The sequence below is a fragment of the Mobula hypostoma genome, chromosome 13, assembly GCF_963921235.1.
Source record: "Mobula hypostoma chromosome 13, sMobHyp1.1, whole genome shotgun sequence".
NCBI classification, from domain to species: domain Eukaryota; kingdom Metazoa; phylum Chordata; class Chondrichthyes; order Myliobatiformes; family Myliobatidae; genus Mobula; species Mobula hypostoma.
The window spans coordinates 50,767,161-50,785,843 of record NC_086109.1 but is presented as its reverse complement, the minus strand read 5'-3'; the positions used below and the strand labels follow the sequence as shown (position 1 = coordinate 50,785,843).

At 43.1% G+C, this 18,683-nt stretch overlaps 1 protein-coding gene across 4 annotated transcripts in view; it reads left to right on the top strand.

Moving 5' to 3' along the window:
• sycp3 (synaptonemal complex protein 3) overlaps window positions 1-18,683 on the top strand; it is a 203,584-nt gene that overhangs the window by 132,248 nt on the left and 52,653 nt on the right. For 3 of the 4 annotated variants that reach the window (XM_063065677.1, XM_063065674.1, XM_063065676.1), the window contains exon 5: window positions 6,887-7,004. In XM_063065677.1, coding sequence (XP_062921747.1) covers window positions 6,887-7,004 — 118 coding nt within the window. Of the gene's footprint in view, window positions 1-1,702; window positions 1,771-6,886; window positions 7,005-18,683 lie in introns of all 4 variants that reach the window. The other variant, XM_063065678.1, reaches the window with a different exon arrangement.

The window sequence follows — 18,683 nt, the reverse complement described above, 5'->3', positions numbered from 1 at the left end:
CTTTTAGTGTCTGTGAGTTTCTTTATATTATACTGTCACCATTTTCAGAACATCAATATTCAGGTTCTCTTCCACATACACGATCTCTAGATTTAAGCTTTAGATGTAAAGGTACACCACAGTAACAGACACCTTCAGCCCCATGAGCCTGCGCTACCCAATTACACCCATGTGACCAATTAACCTACTAACCCATACGTCTTTGGAGTGTGGGAGGAAAATCATGCAGACATGGGGAAAATGTACAAACCCCTTACAGACAGCAATGGGAATTGAACTGGCGCTGTAATAGCATTTTGTTGATTGCTGTGCCACTGTGCCTCCCCTATTGGGTAAAGAATTGCAACGACAGACTCCAAAACAGCCTTTAGTTCTTGGTTCTGAACCTTTTCAAGAACTTAAGTAAGTTAACATAACCATGACCTGTAGCATACAGGTCAAGATGTTAAGGAAGGCAATGCAATGTTCACATTTATTTTGAGAGGACTAGAATATAAAACAAAGATGTAATGCTGAGGCTTTATAAAGCATTGGTCAGACTTGGAGTATTGTGAGCAGTTTTTTGACCTTTAAGAAAGGATGTGGGTTCAGAGGAGTTTCATGAGAATGGTCCTGGAATGAAAAGGTTTAACATAGGAAGAGCATTGATAGTTTTGGACCTGTACTCGCTGGAGTTTAGAAGAATGAAGCAGAACTCATTGAAACCTATTGAATATTGAAAGGTCGAGATGTAGTGGGCATGGAGAGGATGTTTCCTATAGTGCAGGAGTCCAGGACCAGAGAGCACAGCCTCAGAATAGAAGGATGTTACTTCAGAACAGATGAGGAGGAATTTCTTTAGTTAAAGGGTGGTGAATCTGTGGAATTCATTGCCACAGATGGCTGTGGAAGCCAAGTCATTAGGTATTGTTTACAGCAGAGGTTGATAAGCTCTTGCTTAGTAAGAGTGCAAAAGGTTATGAGAAGGCAGGAGAGTGGTGTTGAGAGGGAAAATAAATCAACTATGATGGAATGGCAGAACAGACTCAGTGGGCCATATCTCCTAATTCTGCTCCAATGTCTAACAGTCTTGAAGGGATAAATCAAAATGTCAAACTCTTTCATAATGCTTGACTGCTGATTGAGCTTCACTGAGAAGTAACTGACTGGCCTTTCCCATATCAGCACTTTGGAGTGGCCTCTACTTACTTTAGTTCTAGTTTATTTATCAAAATGGTCAATTCTCAAATGGCATGCATGATTCCGACCTGACAAACTTCAAGTTTTTTCTCTTCCACGCATGTTATTGGGACTATTACTGTAGAGAAGTGTGAAACAAACTCACTGTACAATCCAGTTACATGAAGAAGTCTCATCATTTTTTTTCCAGTTGCAGGAAAGTCTAGTATCACTTAAGCCATAACTTGTTATGTTAGCACTTGATTGCGATCAATTTCATTTCCAAGATTAGGAACAGCTTATTCCCCTTTGCCATCAGATTTCTGGACAGACCACAAATCTTCAAACAGTACATCACTTTTTGCTGTCTTTTTGCACTACTGATTTATTTTTTATATCTTACTGTAACTTGCAGTCATTTTTATGTATTGCACTCTACTGCGGCCACAAAGCAACAAATTTTATGATATACTGTATGTCAGTGATAATAAGTCTGATTCTGATTCTGATATATGAACTTAGCAGACTTTCTGTTTTGGCTTAGATAAGCCTGACGAGCAAAGCTTTCAGTTATTTGAGATGGTCGCTCGAAATATTGCTGTACACTAAAAGGTCAGCGAATTCCACAATTATCCCAGGAATCATCTTACTGGTCAGTCTCTGAAAGATTTCAATGCATGTTTTGTACCAAACAGCATGACTTTGCAATGAAAATGACCACCTAGTGTACTAAAGCAGATGCATTTTGATTGATTGGTAAAGGTTACCTATCAATATTCTTCAAGTAAATTAATCTAACAAATGCAATGTTCTCTATCCTGTCAACACTTACAAACAACTGCGATGTTCTCCAATGCAATGCTTCAGCCTTGACATTAAATATGAAACTATTAAATGTGTGTCATTGATAAGAAATGCTGGAGAGTATTGTTTTTGGTCCCATTGCCATTAACTCCAATTATCCCAATTTGCGCAGGTTGATTTGAATTTATGAGCACTGCTCAGTTAGTTTGGCTTCATCATCACCATCTTCAAAGGCCAGAGATGATTAACTGCACATAGACTCAGTAGCCACTTTATTCTGTACCTGCACCTAGTAAAATAGCCACTGAGTGTATGTTTGTGGTTTTCTGCTTCACTTCAAGGTTAAAAGTGTTGTGTGTACAGAGATGCTCTTTTGCACACCAATGGTGTTAATTGTGGTTATTTGAGTTAATATCACCTTCCTCTCAGATTGAACCAGTCTGGCCCTCTCCTCTGCCCTCTATTAACAAAGCGTTTTCACCCATAGAATCGCCATTCAGTGGATGATTTTTTGTTTTCGGTATCATTCTCTGTAAGTTTGAGAGACGTGTGTGAAAAGTCCAGAAGATCAGCAGTTTCTGAGATACTCAAACCACCCTGTCTGGCACTAACAATCATTCCGTGATCAAGGTCACTCAGATTACATTTCTTCCCCATTCTGATGTTTGGTCTGAACAATAACTGAACCTCTTGACCATGTCTGCATACTTTTATGCATTGAGTTGCTGTCACATGATTGGCTGATTTGTATTAATAAGCAGGTGTACAGATATACCTAATAAAGTATTCACTGAGTGTATTGCTCATCTTCTCCAATTAGGTCATCAGGTAGTACACACCTCAACATCTTATATTCTGTCTGGGTACCCTTCAAACTGATGGCATGAATAGCAATTTCTCTTTCTGGTAAACAAATTTCTTCTCCCCCACCCCATTCCCCACTTTGACCTTTTACTTCTTCTCACCCACCTATTACTTTCCTTTCCTTTCTCCTATGGGCCACTCTTCCCTCCTATCAGATTCTTTCTTCTCCAGCTGGCTTCACCTATCACTTTCCAGCTAGCCTCTTTACCCTCCTCCCACCTTTTTTATTCTGGCATCTTCCCCCTTTCTGCGCAGTCCTGAAGAATGGTCTCAGCCTGAAACATCAACTTTATTCATTTCCATGGATGCTGCCTGACATGCTGAGTTCCTCCAGCATTTTGTTTGTGTTTCTTAGTTTTTTGTAGGTGTCACACTACATGAATCTGGCTGTTTTACAGATTGATTGTTATCATTGGATTATGTGTCATCTCTAGTAGGTGCAAAACAGATATATTCCAAAAAAGAAGAAATTTTCTAATGGAAAAAGGATGCAACTGTGGCTGACAAGAGAAGTCAAAGCAAAAGTTAAAGCAAAGGAGAGGGCATACAAGGAAGCAAAAATTAGTGGGAAGACAGAGGATTGGGAAGTTTTTAAAAGCTTACAAAAGGAAACTAAGAAGGTCATTAAGAGGGAAAAGATGAACTATGAAAGGAAGCTAGCAAATAATTACGATCACTGTCTCCTAAGGGTTCCTTCACCTCAATCTCTCTAATCACCTCTGGTTCATTACACAATACCCAATCCAGTAAAGCCGATCCCCTAGTGGGCTCAACAACAAGCTGTTCTAAAAAGCCATCTCGCAGACATTCTACAAATTCTCTCTCTTGAGATCCAGTGCCGACCTGATTTTCCCAATCCACTCGCATGTTAAAAATCCCACAATTATCATAACACTGCCCTTCTGACAAGCCTTTTCTATTTCCTGTTGTAATTTGTAGTCCACATCACAGCAGCTGTTAGGAGGCCTGTATATAACTGCCATCAGGGTCCTTTTATCCCTGTGATTTCTTAGCTCAACCCATAAAGATTCTGCACCTTCCGATCCCATGTCACCTCTTGCTGATGATTTAATGTAATTTCTTACCAATAAAGCCATGCCACCCCTCTGTCTAGCTGCCTATACACAGTGTATCCTTGGATGGTCAGCTCCCAGTGACATGCATCCTTTAGCCACGTCTCAGTGATGGCCACAATTTCATACCTGCCAATCTGTAGCTGTACGATACGATCATCACCTTATTCCTTATGCTGCGTGCATTTAAGTATAACACCTTAAGTCCAGTATTTGGTACTTCTTGCTTTGATTGCAATGCAACTTTATTGCATTGCATCTCATCCCAATGGCTGCAAATTTGCCCCATCACCTGCCTGTCCTTCCTGACATCTTTACTGCTCACTATCTTAGATTTATTTCTGTTTTCCCCCTCCTCTGCTCTATCATTCTGGTTCCCATCCCCCTGCCAAATTAGTTTAAACGCTCCCTAACAGCTCTGTTAAACCTTCCCGCCAGGACATTGGTCCCCTTTGGGTTCAGGTGTAACCAGTCCTTTTTGAACAGGTCATACTTCCCCCAGAAGAGATCCCAATGATCCAAGAATCTGAAGCCCTGCCCCCTGCACCAGTCTCTCAGCCACGCATTCATCTGCCTGATACCTACTATTCTTGCCCTTGCTAGCACATGGCACAGGTAGCAATCCTGAGATTACTACCCTGGAGGTCCTGCTTCTCAGCTTCCTTCCTAACTCCCGGAAATCACTCTTCAGGATCTCCTCCCTTTTCCTATCTACGACATTGGTACCAACATGTACCAAGACAGCTGGCTGCTCGCTGTCTCCCTTCAGAATATTCTGGACCCGATCCGAGACGTCCCGTACCCTGGCATTTGGGAGGCAATATACCATGCAGGTATCTCTATCAGGCTCACAGAATCCCCTGTCTCTTCCCTTGACTATGGAATCCCCTATGACTACCGCATTCCTCTTCTCCCTTCTTCACAACAGTGCCAGGCTCAGTGCCAGAGACCTGGTCACCGTGGCTGTCCCCTGTCAGGTCATCCCCCTCAACTGCATCCAAAACGAGATACTTGTTGCTGAGGGGGGCATCCACAGGGTGCTCTCCACTATCCGGACATTTTCCTTCCCTCTCCTGACACCATGCTTAGAGTGATCCACTTTTAAATAGCGTCAGCTGCGTGTTTGTATTGATTTTTGTCACTGACAGTTAGCGATTACTGAACACTAAGACAATTTTAAACTAGTTTGCTCACTGAGGTTTCATTGCTTGGAGATGCCAGAAATGGCTGGGAATGAAAAAGAAACTATTTCAGTCCTTCAACAAGTTAGGAACTACCAAGAATTTGAAGGTAACTACAATCATCTTGAATTTTATAATGAAAATGAAGATTTGGAGATAGCAAGCATCGAAAATTGTATTAAGGCAGTCCATTATCTGCCTAGTTGTCTGCACTGGTCTTGATTATTATGTACACTGGATGAATTTCTCTGTTGAAAAGTATGAGAAATTAATACATAGTTTCATAGTACTGTAGTGTTCTAACTTGTCACACAGTTTGTCTTTTTTTTTATACCTTAATTATTTCCATGCAACTTTGGCTAATTGGGCAAAATGTACTGGTCCTGATATGTCCCAATTAACCAGAATCCACTGTATTGACAAAAAGAGGCTGCTGTAGATAGCCTATTTACATTTTTTTATATTTTGAAGTCTCTATCTCTAATCTCTATCAACTAGAAGTAATACAACATCAGCTAACCTGCATGTTACTTTATTGTCGCCAAACAATTGATACTAGAGCATACAATCATCACAGCGATATTTGATTCTGCGCTTTGTGCTCCCTGGAGTACAAATCGATAGTAAATATTAAAAATTTAAATTATAAATCATAAATAGAAAATAGAAAAGGGAAAAAAAACCGAGAGGCTGGTCCAGATATTTGGAGGGTACGGTCCAGATCCGGGTCAGGATCTGTTCAGCAGTCTTATCACAGTTGGAAAGAAACTGTTCTCAAATCTGACCGTACGAGTCTTCAAGCTCCTGAGCCTTCTCCCAGAGGGAAGAAGGACGAAAAGTGTGTTGGCTGGGTGGGTTGTGTCCTTGATTATCCTGGCAGCACTGCACCGACAGCATGCGGTGTAAAGTGAGTCCAAGGACGGAAGATTGGTTTGTGTGATGTGCTGGGCTGTGTTCACGATTTTCTGCAGCTTCTTCCGGTCTTGGACAGGACAACTTCCATACCAGGTTGTGATGCACCCCAGAAGAATGATTTCTACGGTGCATCTATAAAAATTAGTGAGGGTTTTAGGGGACAGGCTAAATTTCTTTAGCTTTCTCAGGAAGTAAAGGCGCTGGTGGGCCTTATTGGCATTGGACTCTGCTTGGTTTGATCAAGTCAGGTCAGTTGTGATATTGACCCCAAGGAACTTAAAGCTTTTGACCTGTTCCATTTGCGCACCACCAATGTAAATGGGGTCGTGTGGCCCGCTACTCCTTCTGAAATGAACAACCAATTCTTTTGTCTTGCTGACGTTGAGGGAGAGGTTATTGTCTTTGCACCATGCCACCAGGTTCTTAATTTCCTCTCTGTACTCAAACTCATCATTATCCGAGATATGGCCTACAATTGTGGTGTTATCAGCAAACTTATATATTGAGTTCGATGGAGACTTGGCTACACAATCGTGGATGTACAATGAGTTAAGCAGGGGGCTGAGTACACAGCCTTGTGGGGCACTGGTGCTCAAAGTGATTGTAGAGGAGAGCTTGTCCCCTATTTTTACAGCCTGGGTCCTGTCTGTGAGGAAGTTGGAGATCCAGCTGCAGATCTGAGTGCTAAGGCCAAGGTTCCGGAGTTTAGGAATCAGTTTATTTGGAATGATGGTATTTCAGAATGATGGTACTGCAGAATTTCAGAAATAATGTTATCAGTAAGTGGCAGAGAGTTGAGATACATTTCAGATAGAGTTTGTGGGGTTGTTACTGAATGGCTGAAGCAGGTCAATGTTACCAGTCTCTCATTGCTTTTTAATTCCTTTGCAGCTGATATTAATAAGGCTATCTTGGCTAAGAAGAAACGACTGGAGGTGTACACAAAATCCTCATTAAAGACCAGCAACCAAAAGATAGAGCAAGTTTGGAAAGTGCAACAAGAAGAAAGGTAGTACAGAGAAAAAGTATTTCAGACAAATGTAAAAGCAAAGTGAAATTTTTTTAAAAATGTAGTTTTTGCACATCTGGAACAAAAACAGAAAATGCCAGAAACATGGCTTCAAGGCCTTAGTCAAGCTACAAAAGCAAGAAATGCTGCAGTAGGGTCTGGAAACACACAAAATGCTGGTGGAACGCAGTCTGACCAAGGTCTCGTATAGCTGTAACATTACCTCACAGCTCTTGAACTCAGTTCCGTAGCTGATGAATGCCAACACACCATACGCCTTCCTAACAACACTGTCAACCTGCGCAGCAGATTTGAGTGTCCTATGGACATGGACCCCAAGATCTCGCTGATCCTCAACACTGCCAGTAGTATTACCATTAATATTATATTCTGTCTTCAAATTTGACCTACCAAAATGAACCACTTCACACTTATCTGGGTTGAAGTCCATCTGCCACTTCTCAGTCTAGTTCTGCATCCTATCGATGTCCCGCTGTATCCTCTGACAACCCTGCAGACTATCCACAACACCCCTAACCTTTGTGTCATCAGCAAGCTGACTAACCCACCCTTCTACTTCTTCATCCACGAGGAATTCTGCAGATGCTGGAAATTCAAGCAACACACATCAAAGTTGCTGGTGAACGCAGCAGGCCAGGCAGCATCTCTAGGAAGAGGTACAGTTGACGTTTCAGGCCAAGACCCTTCGTCAGGACTAACTGAAGGAAGAGCTAGTAAGAGATTTGAAAGTGGGAGGGGGAGGGGGAGATCCAAAATGATAGGAGAAGACAGAGGGGGAGGGATGGGGCCAAGAGCTGGACAGGTGATAGGCAAAAGGGATATGAGAGGATCATGGGACAGGAAGCCCAGGGAGAAGGAAAAGTGGGAGGGGGAAAAAAACCCAGTGGATGGGCAAGAGGTGTAGTCAGAGGGACAGAGGGAGAAAAAGGAGAGTGAGAGAAAGAATGTGTGTATATAAATAACGGATGGAGTACGAGGGGGAGGTGGGGCATTAGCCAACCAGATTAGGCCCCATTTATTCCCACTCTTTGCCTCCTGCCAATCAGCCAATCTTCTATCCATGCTAGTATCTTTCCTGTAACACCATGGGCTCTTATCTTGTTAAGGAAGCTTATGTGTGGCACCTTGTCAAAGAACTGGAAATCAAAATAAACATCCACTGACTCTCCTTCGAAAATTTTTTCTGTTATTTCAACAAAGAACTTGAACAGATTTGTCAGGCAAGATTTTCCCTTAAGGGAACCAGCGTGACCTTTGTCTACTTTATTGTACACCTCCAGTACTCCGAAACCTCATAGTTAATAATGGACTCCAATATCTCCCCAGTCACTGAAGTCAGGCTAACTGGCCTATAATTTCTAAGAAAAGGTACAGTCGATGTTTCGGGCTGAGACCCTTCGTCAGGACTAAGTGAAGGAAGAGCTAGTAAGAGATTTGAAAGTGAAAGGGGGAGGGGGAGATCCAAAATGATGGGAGGAGGGTAAGAGATGGAGCCAAGAGTTGGACAGTTGATTGGCAAAAGGGATATGAGAGGATCATGGGACAGGAAGCCCAGGGAGAAGGAAAAGGGGGAGGGGGAAAAAAAACCAGTGGATGGGCAAGGGGTGTAGTCAGAGGGACAGAGGGAGAAAAAGGAGAGAGAGAGAAAGAATGTGTGTATATAAATAAATAACGGATGGGGTACGAGGTGGAGGTGGGTCTTGGCCCGAAACATCGATTGTACCTCTTCCTAGAGATGCTGCCTGGCCTGCTGCATTCACCAGCAACTTTGATGTATGTTGCTTGAATTTCCAGCATCTGCAGAATTCCTCGTGTTGGCCTATAATTTCCTTTCTTCTGCCTCCATCCTTTCTTAAAACATGGAGTGACATTTGCAATTTTCCATCCGTCTGGAATCATTCAATAATCTAATGGTTCTTAAAAGATCATTACTCCTCACATGTGCGAGTTGCTTTGTTGTTGGTAATCCCTTTTCTTACCCACATTTCACATGGACAAGTTTTGTGGTTTGAAAATGGCAAATAGCACATTTCCCCAAACTGAAAGTACTGGAATCCATGACAGCAAAGGGGGCTATTTGGCCCATGAAGTCTGTACACACTGTTTGTAGAACAGACCAGCAATTCATCCCACAGTTTTTCCCTTTAGCCCTACAAATAATCAGTAAATTACAAAAGTCTTAGGCACCTTAGATTTTTTTATATGGTTTCAGATGGTATGGTTTCCTCAGAGTTCTGATCTCAATATCGTTGAGGTTGTCTGGAATTACTTGGAGAGACAGAAGGAAACGAGGCATCCAAAGTTGCAGAAGAATGTCGCAAGTTCTCTAAGATTCTCGAAACATCCTACCAGCCAGTTTTCTTATAAAACTGCATGATAGTGTACTGATGCAGTTTTAAAGGCAAAGGGTGGTCACAACAAATATGTGATTTAATGTAGTTTTTTTACTGTTTACTGCTCTGTATGGTAATTTCTTGATATTTAGAAATGTTTCATTATTTTGAAAGCATCTTTGCTTTACAGAATTTTTTTACATGTGCCTAAGACTTTTGTACAGTACTATACACTCAAAGGCCACTTTATTAGGTGAGTGTATATTCGTGGTCTTCTGCTGATGTAGTCCATCACTTCAAGATTCGACGTGTTGTGCATTCAGTGATGCTGTTCTGCACACCACTATTGTAATGTGGTTACTTGAGTTATAATCATAGAAAAGTACAGCACAGAAACAGGTCCTTTGGCCCAAATAGTCAGTGCCAAACCACTTAAATTGCCTGTTCCCATTGACCTGCACCAGGACCATAGCCCTCCATACCTTTACCATCCAAACTTGTCTTAAATGTTGAAATTGAGCTCACGTGTACCACTTGTGCTGGCAGCTTGTTCCACATTCTCACGACCCTCTGAATGAGGAAGTTTCCCCTCCTGTTCCACTTAAACTTTTCACCTTTCACCTTTAACCCATGACCTCTGGTTTGTTGTCCCACCAACTTCAGTGGGAAAAGCCTGCTTGCATTCACCCTGTCATAACTTTGTATACCTCTATCAAATCTCCCCTCAATCTTCTACATTCCAAGGAATAAAGTCCTAAACTATTCAATATTTCCTTATAACTCAGGTCCTCCAGTCTCAGCAACATTCTTGTAAACTTTCTCTCTACTCTTTCAGCCTTATTTACATCTTTCCTGTAGGCAGATAACCAAAACTGCACATAATATCCAAAATAGACAACTTCAACATAACATCCTATCTCCTGTACTCACTACTTTGATTTATGAAGGCCAGTGTGCCAAAAGTTTTCTTTATGATCCTATCTACCTGGGCCGCCACTTTCAATGAATTATGGACTGTATCCCAGATCCCTTTGTTCTATAGCACACCTCAGTCCCCTACTGCTCAGTATGTAAGACTTACCCTGTTTGGTCCTACCGAAGTGCAACACCTCACACTTGTCTGCGTTAAATTCCATTTGCTGTTTTTCAGCCCATTTTTCCAGTTGGTCTAGATCCTGCTGCAAGGCTGATACCCTTCCTCACTATCCACTACACCCTAATCTTGGTGTCATCCGTAAACTTGCTGATCCAGTTAATGATCATTCAGATCGCTAATATAGATGACAAACAACAATGGACCCTTCCCTGCGGCACCCCACAAGTCACAGGCTTCTAGTCAGAGAAGCAACCATCCTCGAAAACCTCTATGAGGTTGGTTAGACATAACCTACCATGAACAAAGTCATGTTGATCAGTCCATATCAGTCCAAATACTCATATATCAGGTCCCTTAGAATACATTCCAATAAACTTTCACACTACTGATGTCAGGCTCATCAGCCTATAATTTCCTGGTTTACTTTTAGAACCTTTCTTTAACAGTGGAACAATATTAGCTATCCTCCAATCCTCTGGTACCTCACCTGCCACTAAGGATGATTTAAATATCTCTGCTAGATCCCTGGCAAATTCTGCACTTTCCTCCTGCAGGGTCCAAGAGAATGCCTTGTTAGGACCTGAGGATTTATCCACCCAAATTTGCTTCAGGGACAGCAAACACTTTCTCCTCTGTAATTTGCATAGGGTCCATGAAGTTGTTGCCATTTTACCTATAGACCCCGTGTCTTCCTCCTGAGTAAATATAGATGCAAAAAATTCATTTAGGATCTCCCCTATCTGGTTTGGCTCCACACATAAATTACCATTCTGATCTTCCAGAGGACCAACTTTGTCCCTTGCATTCCTTTTGCTCTTAACATATCTGTTGAATCCCTGAGGATTCTCCTTCACCTTGTCTGCTAGAGCAACTTTATGCCTTCTTTTAGCCCTCCTGATTTCTTTCTTAACTCTCCTCTTGCATTTTTTATATACCATAAACACCTCATTTGTTCCTACCTGCTTATACCTGCAATGCACCTCCTTTTTTGTCTCAACCAGGGCCTCAATATCCCTTGAAAACCAAGGTTCCCTACACTTATTATCTTTACCTTTTATTCTGACAGGAACATACAAACTTTGTACTTTCAAAAATTCACTTTTGAAGGCCTCCCACTTACCAAGTTTACCTTTTCCTGAAATCACCCTGTCCCAATCCACATTTGCCAGATCCTTTCTGATACCATCAAAATTGCTTTTTCTCCAACTTAGAGTCTCAACCCTTGGACCAGACTTATCTTTTTGCATATTAACTTCTAAATCAAATCAAGTTTAATGATTATTGAAAGCAAGGTAGATCTGCATGAAAGAGAAAGCGTTCCTCTGGGGCCAAGATGCGAAACATTCAAAATAGTAAGCAAATATTCAAAAATAGTGAGTGACATAATTCAAAATACCAAGCAAAGAAGCATATTCAATCAACATATATAGCCCAAGATCTTGAGCGAAAATGTCCAGCAATTGATAGTACAGTCTCCCAGCAGTGTACAGATGCATGCAATCCAGTCCGCCATTCCACCACTTGAACACGGGGAAGGCAGCATCGACAGACGAGGCCAGGCCCCAGCTGAGCTCAACCACACTGTAGTGCTTCTGTGTTTCTCACCTGGACTGCAGCAGCAAGCAAGCCTGAGGCTTGAGGCCTAGTTCTTGCTATAACTGAGGCTACACAGCTCTCACGTCGTCTATCCCACAACCAGAAAAAGGATAACAGCCCTGCAGCGACTTACATTCTCTCTGTCCAACAGAGTCTCGCAGTCGCAAGTGAAATGTCGGAGACAATGTCCCACAGTTATACTGTACCAGCTCCGATGCTTCCAAATAGTAGACAGCATAGTCTGCAGCCAGGTCAGCTCCACCATACCCAAACTGGCTCCTTCGATACTTCAGCGGGCTCCTCCAATATCTTGACCGTCTTTGATATCCCGACCAGCTCCTTTGACACCTTGGCCGACTGCTTCGACACCTCAGCCGGCTCCACTGCGGACACCAGTCCAGCTACTCAGATCAACGAGTAGCTCACCGATGGAGTAGCCCTGTAGTACCAGATGGTCTTGGAGTTGCATTTGGGTCGTAAAAAAACAAATTTTACAAAGGAAAAAGCAACTTTGGTTGGTCCCCAAGAGGCCGCTGCATTCGCACGTGCTGCCGTCTTACTTTGAAACAAATGGCATTATGATCACTAGATACAAAGTGTTCCCCTATAAAAACTTCTGTCACCTGCTCTGTCTCATTCCCTATTAGCAGATCAAGTATTGCACAGTCTCTTGTAGGCATTACTATGTACTGGTTTTGGAACTTTCCTGAACACATTTGTCAAACTCTAACCCATCTAGTATTTTTACAGTATGCGACCCCAGGCAATATATGGAAAGTTAAAATCTTTTGGTTTAAGATGGCGCTAATGAAGATATATGACAATTTACTGGTAGTTTGAAAGCAAAGGAATTTGATTAAAACCATTATTAATGACACTTTTTAATTAAATTGTGGTATCACTGCAAACAATGAAGAAGCGAGCGAAGGCAAAGCAAATTCACAAGATGTGCCTTGCTGAAAAATCGATGCACTTGGAACTGCAGCTGTGATGATTGGAATGAATGATTCGGAGGGGAGAATATGGGACAGAGGTGTTGCAATCCCCGTCCTACTAACCTGGGTACAAGGGTGGATTGCCCTAAGTGCCGAGCCGAATTGAAGAGGTCGTGTATGGCTTCTTCAGCATTGAAATCCAATTCCGAAGCGAATGAATAGGCAGTGTGTTCAAGGCCTGGGTCCTAAGGTAAGGTACAATCTGCTGTTTGGACAATCTAAATGCTTGTCTCTGGGAGCTGAACGTCCAAGGATACACCGTGCATCAGAAGGATAGGCAGGTAGGCAGAGGGGGTGGCATGGCTTTATTGGTAAGAAATGATATTAAATCGTTAGAAAGAGGTGGCATAAGATCGGAAGGTGCAGAATCTTTATGGGTTGAGCTAAGAAATCGCAGGGGTAAAGGACCCTGATGGCAGTTATATACAGCTGCAAACAGCTGCTGTGATGTGGACTACAAATTACAACAGGAAATAGAAAAGGCTTGTCAGAAGGGCAGAGTTATGGTAATTGTGGGAGATTTTAACATGCGCAAACACGAGGAATTCTGCAGATGCTGGAAATTCAAGCAACACACATCAAAGTTGCTGGTGAACGCAGCAGGCCAGGCAGCATCTCTAGGAAGAGGAACAGTCGACGTTTCAGGCCAAGACCCTTCGTCAGGACATGGGAGTGGATTGGAAAAATCAGGTCAGCACTGGATCTCAAGAGAGAATTTGTAGAATGTCTACGAGATGGCTTTTTAGAACAGCTTGTTGTTGAGCCCTCTAGAGGATCAGCTGTACTGGATTGGGTATTGTGTAATGAACCAGAGATGAATAGAGAGATTGAGGTGAAGGAACCCTTAGGAGGCAGTGATCATAACATGATTACGTTCACTGTGAAATTTGAGAATGAGAAGCTGAAATCCGATGTGTCGGTATTTCAGTGGAGTAAAGGAAATTACAGTGGCATGAAAGAGGAACTGGCCAAAGTTGACTGGAAAGGGACAGTAGCAGGAAGGACGGCAGAGCAGCAGTGGCTGGAGTTTATGCAAGAAGTGAGGAAGGTGCAAGACAGATATATTCCAAAGAAGAAGAAATTTTCTAATGGAAAAAGGATGCAACCGTGGCTGACGTGAGAAGTCAAAGCCAAAGTTAAAGCAAAGGAGAGGGCATACAAGGAAGCAAAAATTAGTGGGCCGACAGAGGATTGGGAAGTTTTTAGAGCTTACAAATGGAAACTAAAAAAAAAAGGTCATTAAGAGGGAAAAGATGAACTATGAAAAGAAGCTAGCAAATAATATCAAAGAGGATACTAAAAGCTTTTTCAAGAATATAAAGAGTAAAAGACAGGTGAGAGTAGATATAGGACCGATAGAAAATGACACTGGAGAAATTGTAATGGGAGATAAGGAGATGGTGGAGGAACTGAACAAGTATTTGGCATCAGTCTTCACTGAGGAAGACATCAGCAGTATACTGGACACTGAAGTGTGTCAGGGAAGGGTGCACAGTCACAATTACGACAGGGAAAGTACTCAGGAAGCTGAATAGTCTAAGGGTAGATATTCTCCCGGACCAGATGGAATGCACCGGAGTGTTCTGAAGGAAGTAGCTGTGGAGATTGCGGAGGCATTAGCAATGATCTTTCAAAAGTCAATAGATTCTGGCATGGTTCTGTAGGACTGGAAGATTGCAAATGTTACTCCACTATTCAAGAAGGGGGTAAGGAAGCAAAAAGGAAATTATAGACCTGTTAGCTTGACACCGGTGGTTGGGAAGTTGTTGGAGTCAATTGTCAAGGATGACATTACGGAGTACCTAGAGGCATATGACAAGATAGGCAGAACTCAGCATGGTTTCCTTAAAGGAAAATCCTGCCTGACAAACCTATTGCAATTTTTTGAGGAATTACAAGTAGGCTAGACAAGGGAGATGCAGTGGATGTTGTATATTTGGATTTTCAGAAGGCCTTTGACAAGGTGCTGCACATGAGGCTGCTAAACAAGATAAGAGCCCATGGAATTACGGGGAAGTTACATACGTGGATAGAGCATTGGCTGATTGGAAGGAAACAGAGAGTAGGAATAAAGGGATCCCATTCTGGTTGGCTGCCGGTTACCAATGGTGTTCCACAGGGGTCCATGTTGAAGCTGCTTCTTTTTACTTAGTTCATCAACGATTTGGATTATGGAATAGATGGCTTTGTGGCTAAGTTTGCTGATGATACAAAGATAGGTAGAGGGGCCGGTAGTGCTGAGGAAACAGAGAGTCTGCAGAGAGACTTGGATAGTTTGGGAGACTGGGCAAAGAAGTGGCAAATGAAATACAGTGTTAGAAAGTGTATGGTTATGCACTTTTGTAGAAGAAATAAATGGGCAGACAATTATTTAAATGGGGAGAGAATTCAAAGTTGTGAAATGCAACGGGACTTGGGAGTCCTCATGCAGGATACCCTTACGGTTAACCTCCAGGTTGAGTCATTAGTGAAGAAGGCGAATGCAATGTTGCCATTCATTTCTAGAGGAATAGAGGATAGGAGCAGGGATGTGATGTTGAGGCTCTGTAAGGCGCTGGTGAGACCTCACTTGGAGTACTGTGGGCAGTTTTGGTCTCCTTATTTAAGAAAGGATGTGCTGACGTTGGAGAGGGTTCAGAGAAGATTCACTGGAATGATTCCGGGAATGAGAGGGTTAACATATGAGGAACATTTGTCCGCTCTTGGACTGCATTCCTTGGAGTTTAGAAGAATGAGGGGAGACCTCATACAAATATTTCGAATGTTGAAAGGCATGGACAGAGTGGATGTGGCAAAGTTCTTTCCCATGATGGGGGAGGGCGTCTAATACGAGAGGGCATGACTTAAGGATTGAAGGGAGCCCATTCAGAACAGAGATGCGAAGAAATTTTTTTTAGCCAGAGGGTGGCGAATCTATGGAATTTGTTGCCAGGGGTGGCAGTGGAGGCCAAGTCATTTGGTGTATTTAAGGCAGAGATTGATAGGTATCTGAGTAGCCAGGGCATGAAAGGTTATGGTGAGAAGGCGGGGGAGTGGGACTAAATGAGAGAACGGATCAGCTCATGATAGAATGGCGGAGCAAACTTGATGGGCCAAATGGCCAACTTCTGCTCCTTTGTCTTATGGTCTTATATATACTATGTGCTGTGCCGATTTGGAGAGGTTGGGAATAGCTCCTTCAGCAGTGAAATCTAGGTCTGGAGCACATTGTGGGGCCGGGTCCTAGTGCGAGGTTCAGACAACCTTTAACCGCTAGCCCAGCTGGTCTTGGGGCTTCTGTCTCTACGATGCTGAGGCAGTGAGACTGCCGTCAGCGGCTGTGCTTCGTGTCTGTGGACTTTGCAGCCATTTGTCCCGCTAATATGATGAACTGAATACCGAAGCTTTGGGCCTACTCTGTGCTGCTCCAGAGATTTGGATCTAAGGATTCAATTTGGTTTCGAATGTTGTTACTGTTGTTCTCGCTTCTATTGTTTATATGTTTTGTTTTGTGTTTTTTTTTTCTGTGGGCATTGGGGGTTTGGTCTTATTTTATTCATTGGGTTCTTTCAGGTTCCTTGCTTTGTGACTGCTTGTTAGCAAATAAATCTCAAGGTTGTATGATTCGTACATTTTTTGATAATAAATGCACTTTGAATCTTTAAATCTTATAATAACCTTGTGTTTCTTACAACAGACTGTTGGGTGTTCTGTAATATAGCCCCATTAACGTGGTCATACCTGTCTTATTTCTCAGTTCCACCTATATCGCTTCACTAGACAAATTCTCCAGTCTGTCCTGACTGCGCACCACTGTGGCATTTTCCCTGAGTAGTATCACCATCCCTCCTCCTTTAATCCCTCCCTTCTGTCGCATCTAAAACAACAAAACCCTGGAATATTGAACTGCCAGTCCTGCTCATTTTGCAAACAAGTCTCACTAATGCCTACAATATCATAATTCCATGTGTTGATCCATGCCCTGAGCTCATCTGCCTTTCCTATGATACCTCTAGCAGTGAAATATACGCAACTCAGGACATCATGCGCAATCTTTTGATTCCTTGCTTTTTTGGTCATGGATCTTAACAATATCTGTCACCACAACCTCTATTCTTTTCTGTCCCACCTCCTGCAACTTTAATTTAAACCTCACCTTGTAGCAGTAGCAAACCTTTCTCCTAAACAACAGGAATTCTGCAGATGCTGGAAATTCAAGCAACACACATCAAAGTTGCTGGTGAACGCAGCAGGCCAGGCAGCATCTATAGGAAGAGGCGCAGTCGACGTTTCAGGCCGAGACCCTTCGTCAGGACTAACTGAAGGAAGAGTGAGTAAGGGATTTGAAAGCTGGAGGGGAAGGGGGAGATCCAAAATGATAGGAGAAGACAGGAGGGGGAGGGATGGAGCCGAGAGCTGGACAGGTGATAGGCAGAAGGGGATACGAGAGGATCATGGGACAGGAGGTCCGGGAAGAAAGACGGGGGGGGGTGACCCAGAGGATGGGCAAGAGGTATATTCAGAGGGACAGAGGGAGAAAAAGGAGAGTGAGAGAAAGAATGTGTGCATAAAAAAGAGTAACAGATGGGGTACGAGGGGGAGGTAGGGCCTAGCGGAAGTTAGAGAAGTCAATGTTCATGCCATAAGGTTGGAGGCTACCCATACGGAATATAAGGTGTTGTTCCTCCAACCTGAGTGTGGCTTCATCTTTACAGTAGAGGAGGCCGTGGATAGACATGTCAGAATGGGAATGGGATGTGGAATTAAAATGTGTGGCCACTGGGAGATCCTGCTTTCTCTGGCGGACAGAGCGTAGATGTTCAGCGAAGCGGTCTCCCAGTCTGCGTCGGGTCTCACCAATATATAAAAGGCCACATCGGGAGCACCGGATGCAGTATATCACCCCAGTCGACTCACAGGTGAAGTGATGCCTCACCTGGAAGGACTGTTTGGGGCCCTGAATGGTGGTAAGGGAGGAAGTGTAAGGGCATGTGTAGCACTTGTTCCGCTTACACGGATAAGTGCCAGGAGGGAGATCAGTGGGGAGGGATGGGGGGGACGAATGGACAAGGGAGTTGTGTAGGGAGCGATCCCTGCGGAATGCAGAGAGAGGGGGGGAGGGAAAGATATGCTTAGTGGTGGGATCCCGTTGGAGGTGGCGGAAGTTACGGAGAATACCTTTCTCCTAGGTTATTGGCACCTTTCCAGTTTATGTGCAAACCATCTCTTCTGTACAGGTCCTACCTTCCCTGGAAGAGAGCCCAATAATCCAAAAATCTTATGCCCTTCCTCCTACATCAACTCCTTAGCCACATGCTAAAACTGTATTATCTTCCTAGTTCTGACTTTAGTAGTATGGGTAGTTATTCTGAGATCACAACCCTGGAGGTCCTGCCCTCTAACTTAGCACCTAACTCCCTGAACTCATTTTACAGAACATCATAAACAAAATGCTGGAGGAACTCAGCAGGCCAGGCAGCATCTATGGAAAATAACGCAGTTGACGTTCTGGGCCGAAACCCTTTGGCAGTGCTTTTTCTGTAGATGCTACCTGGTCTACGTTCCTCCAGCATTTTGTGTGTGTTGCTGAGATTTCTAGCATCTGCAGAATTTTCTCTTGTTTGCAGAACTTCATCACTCTTCTGACCTATGTCATTGG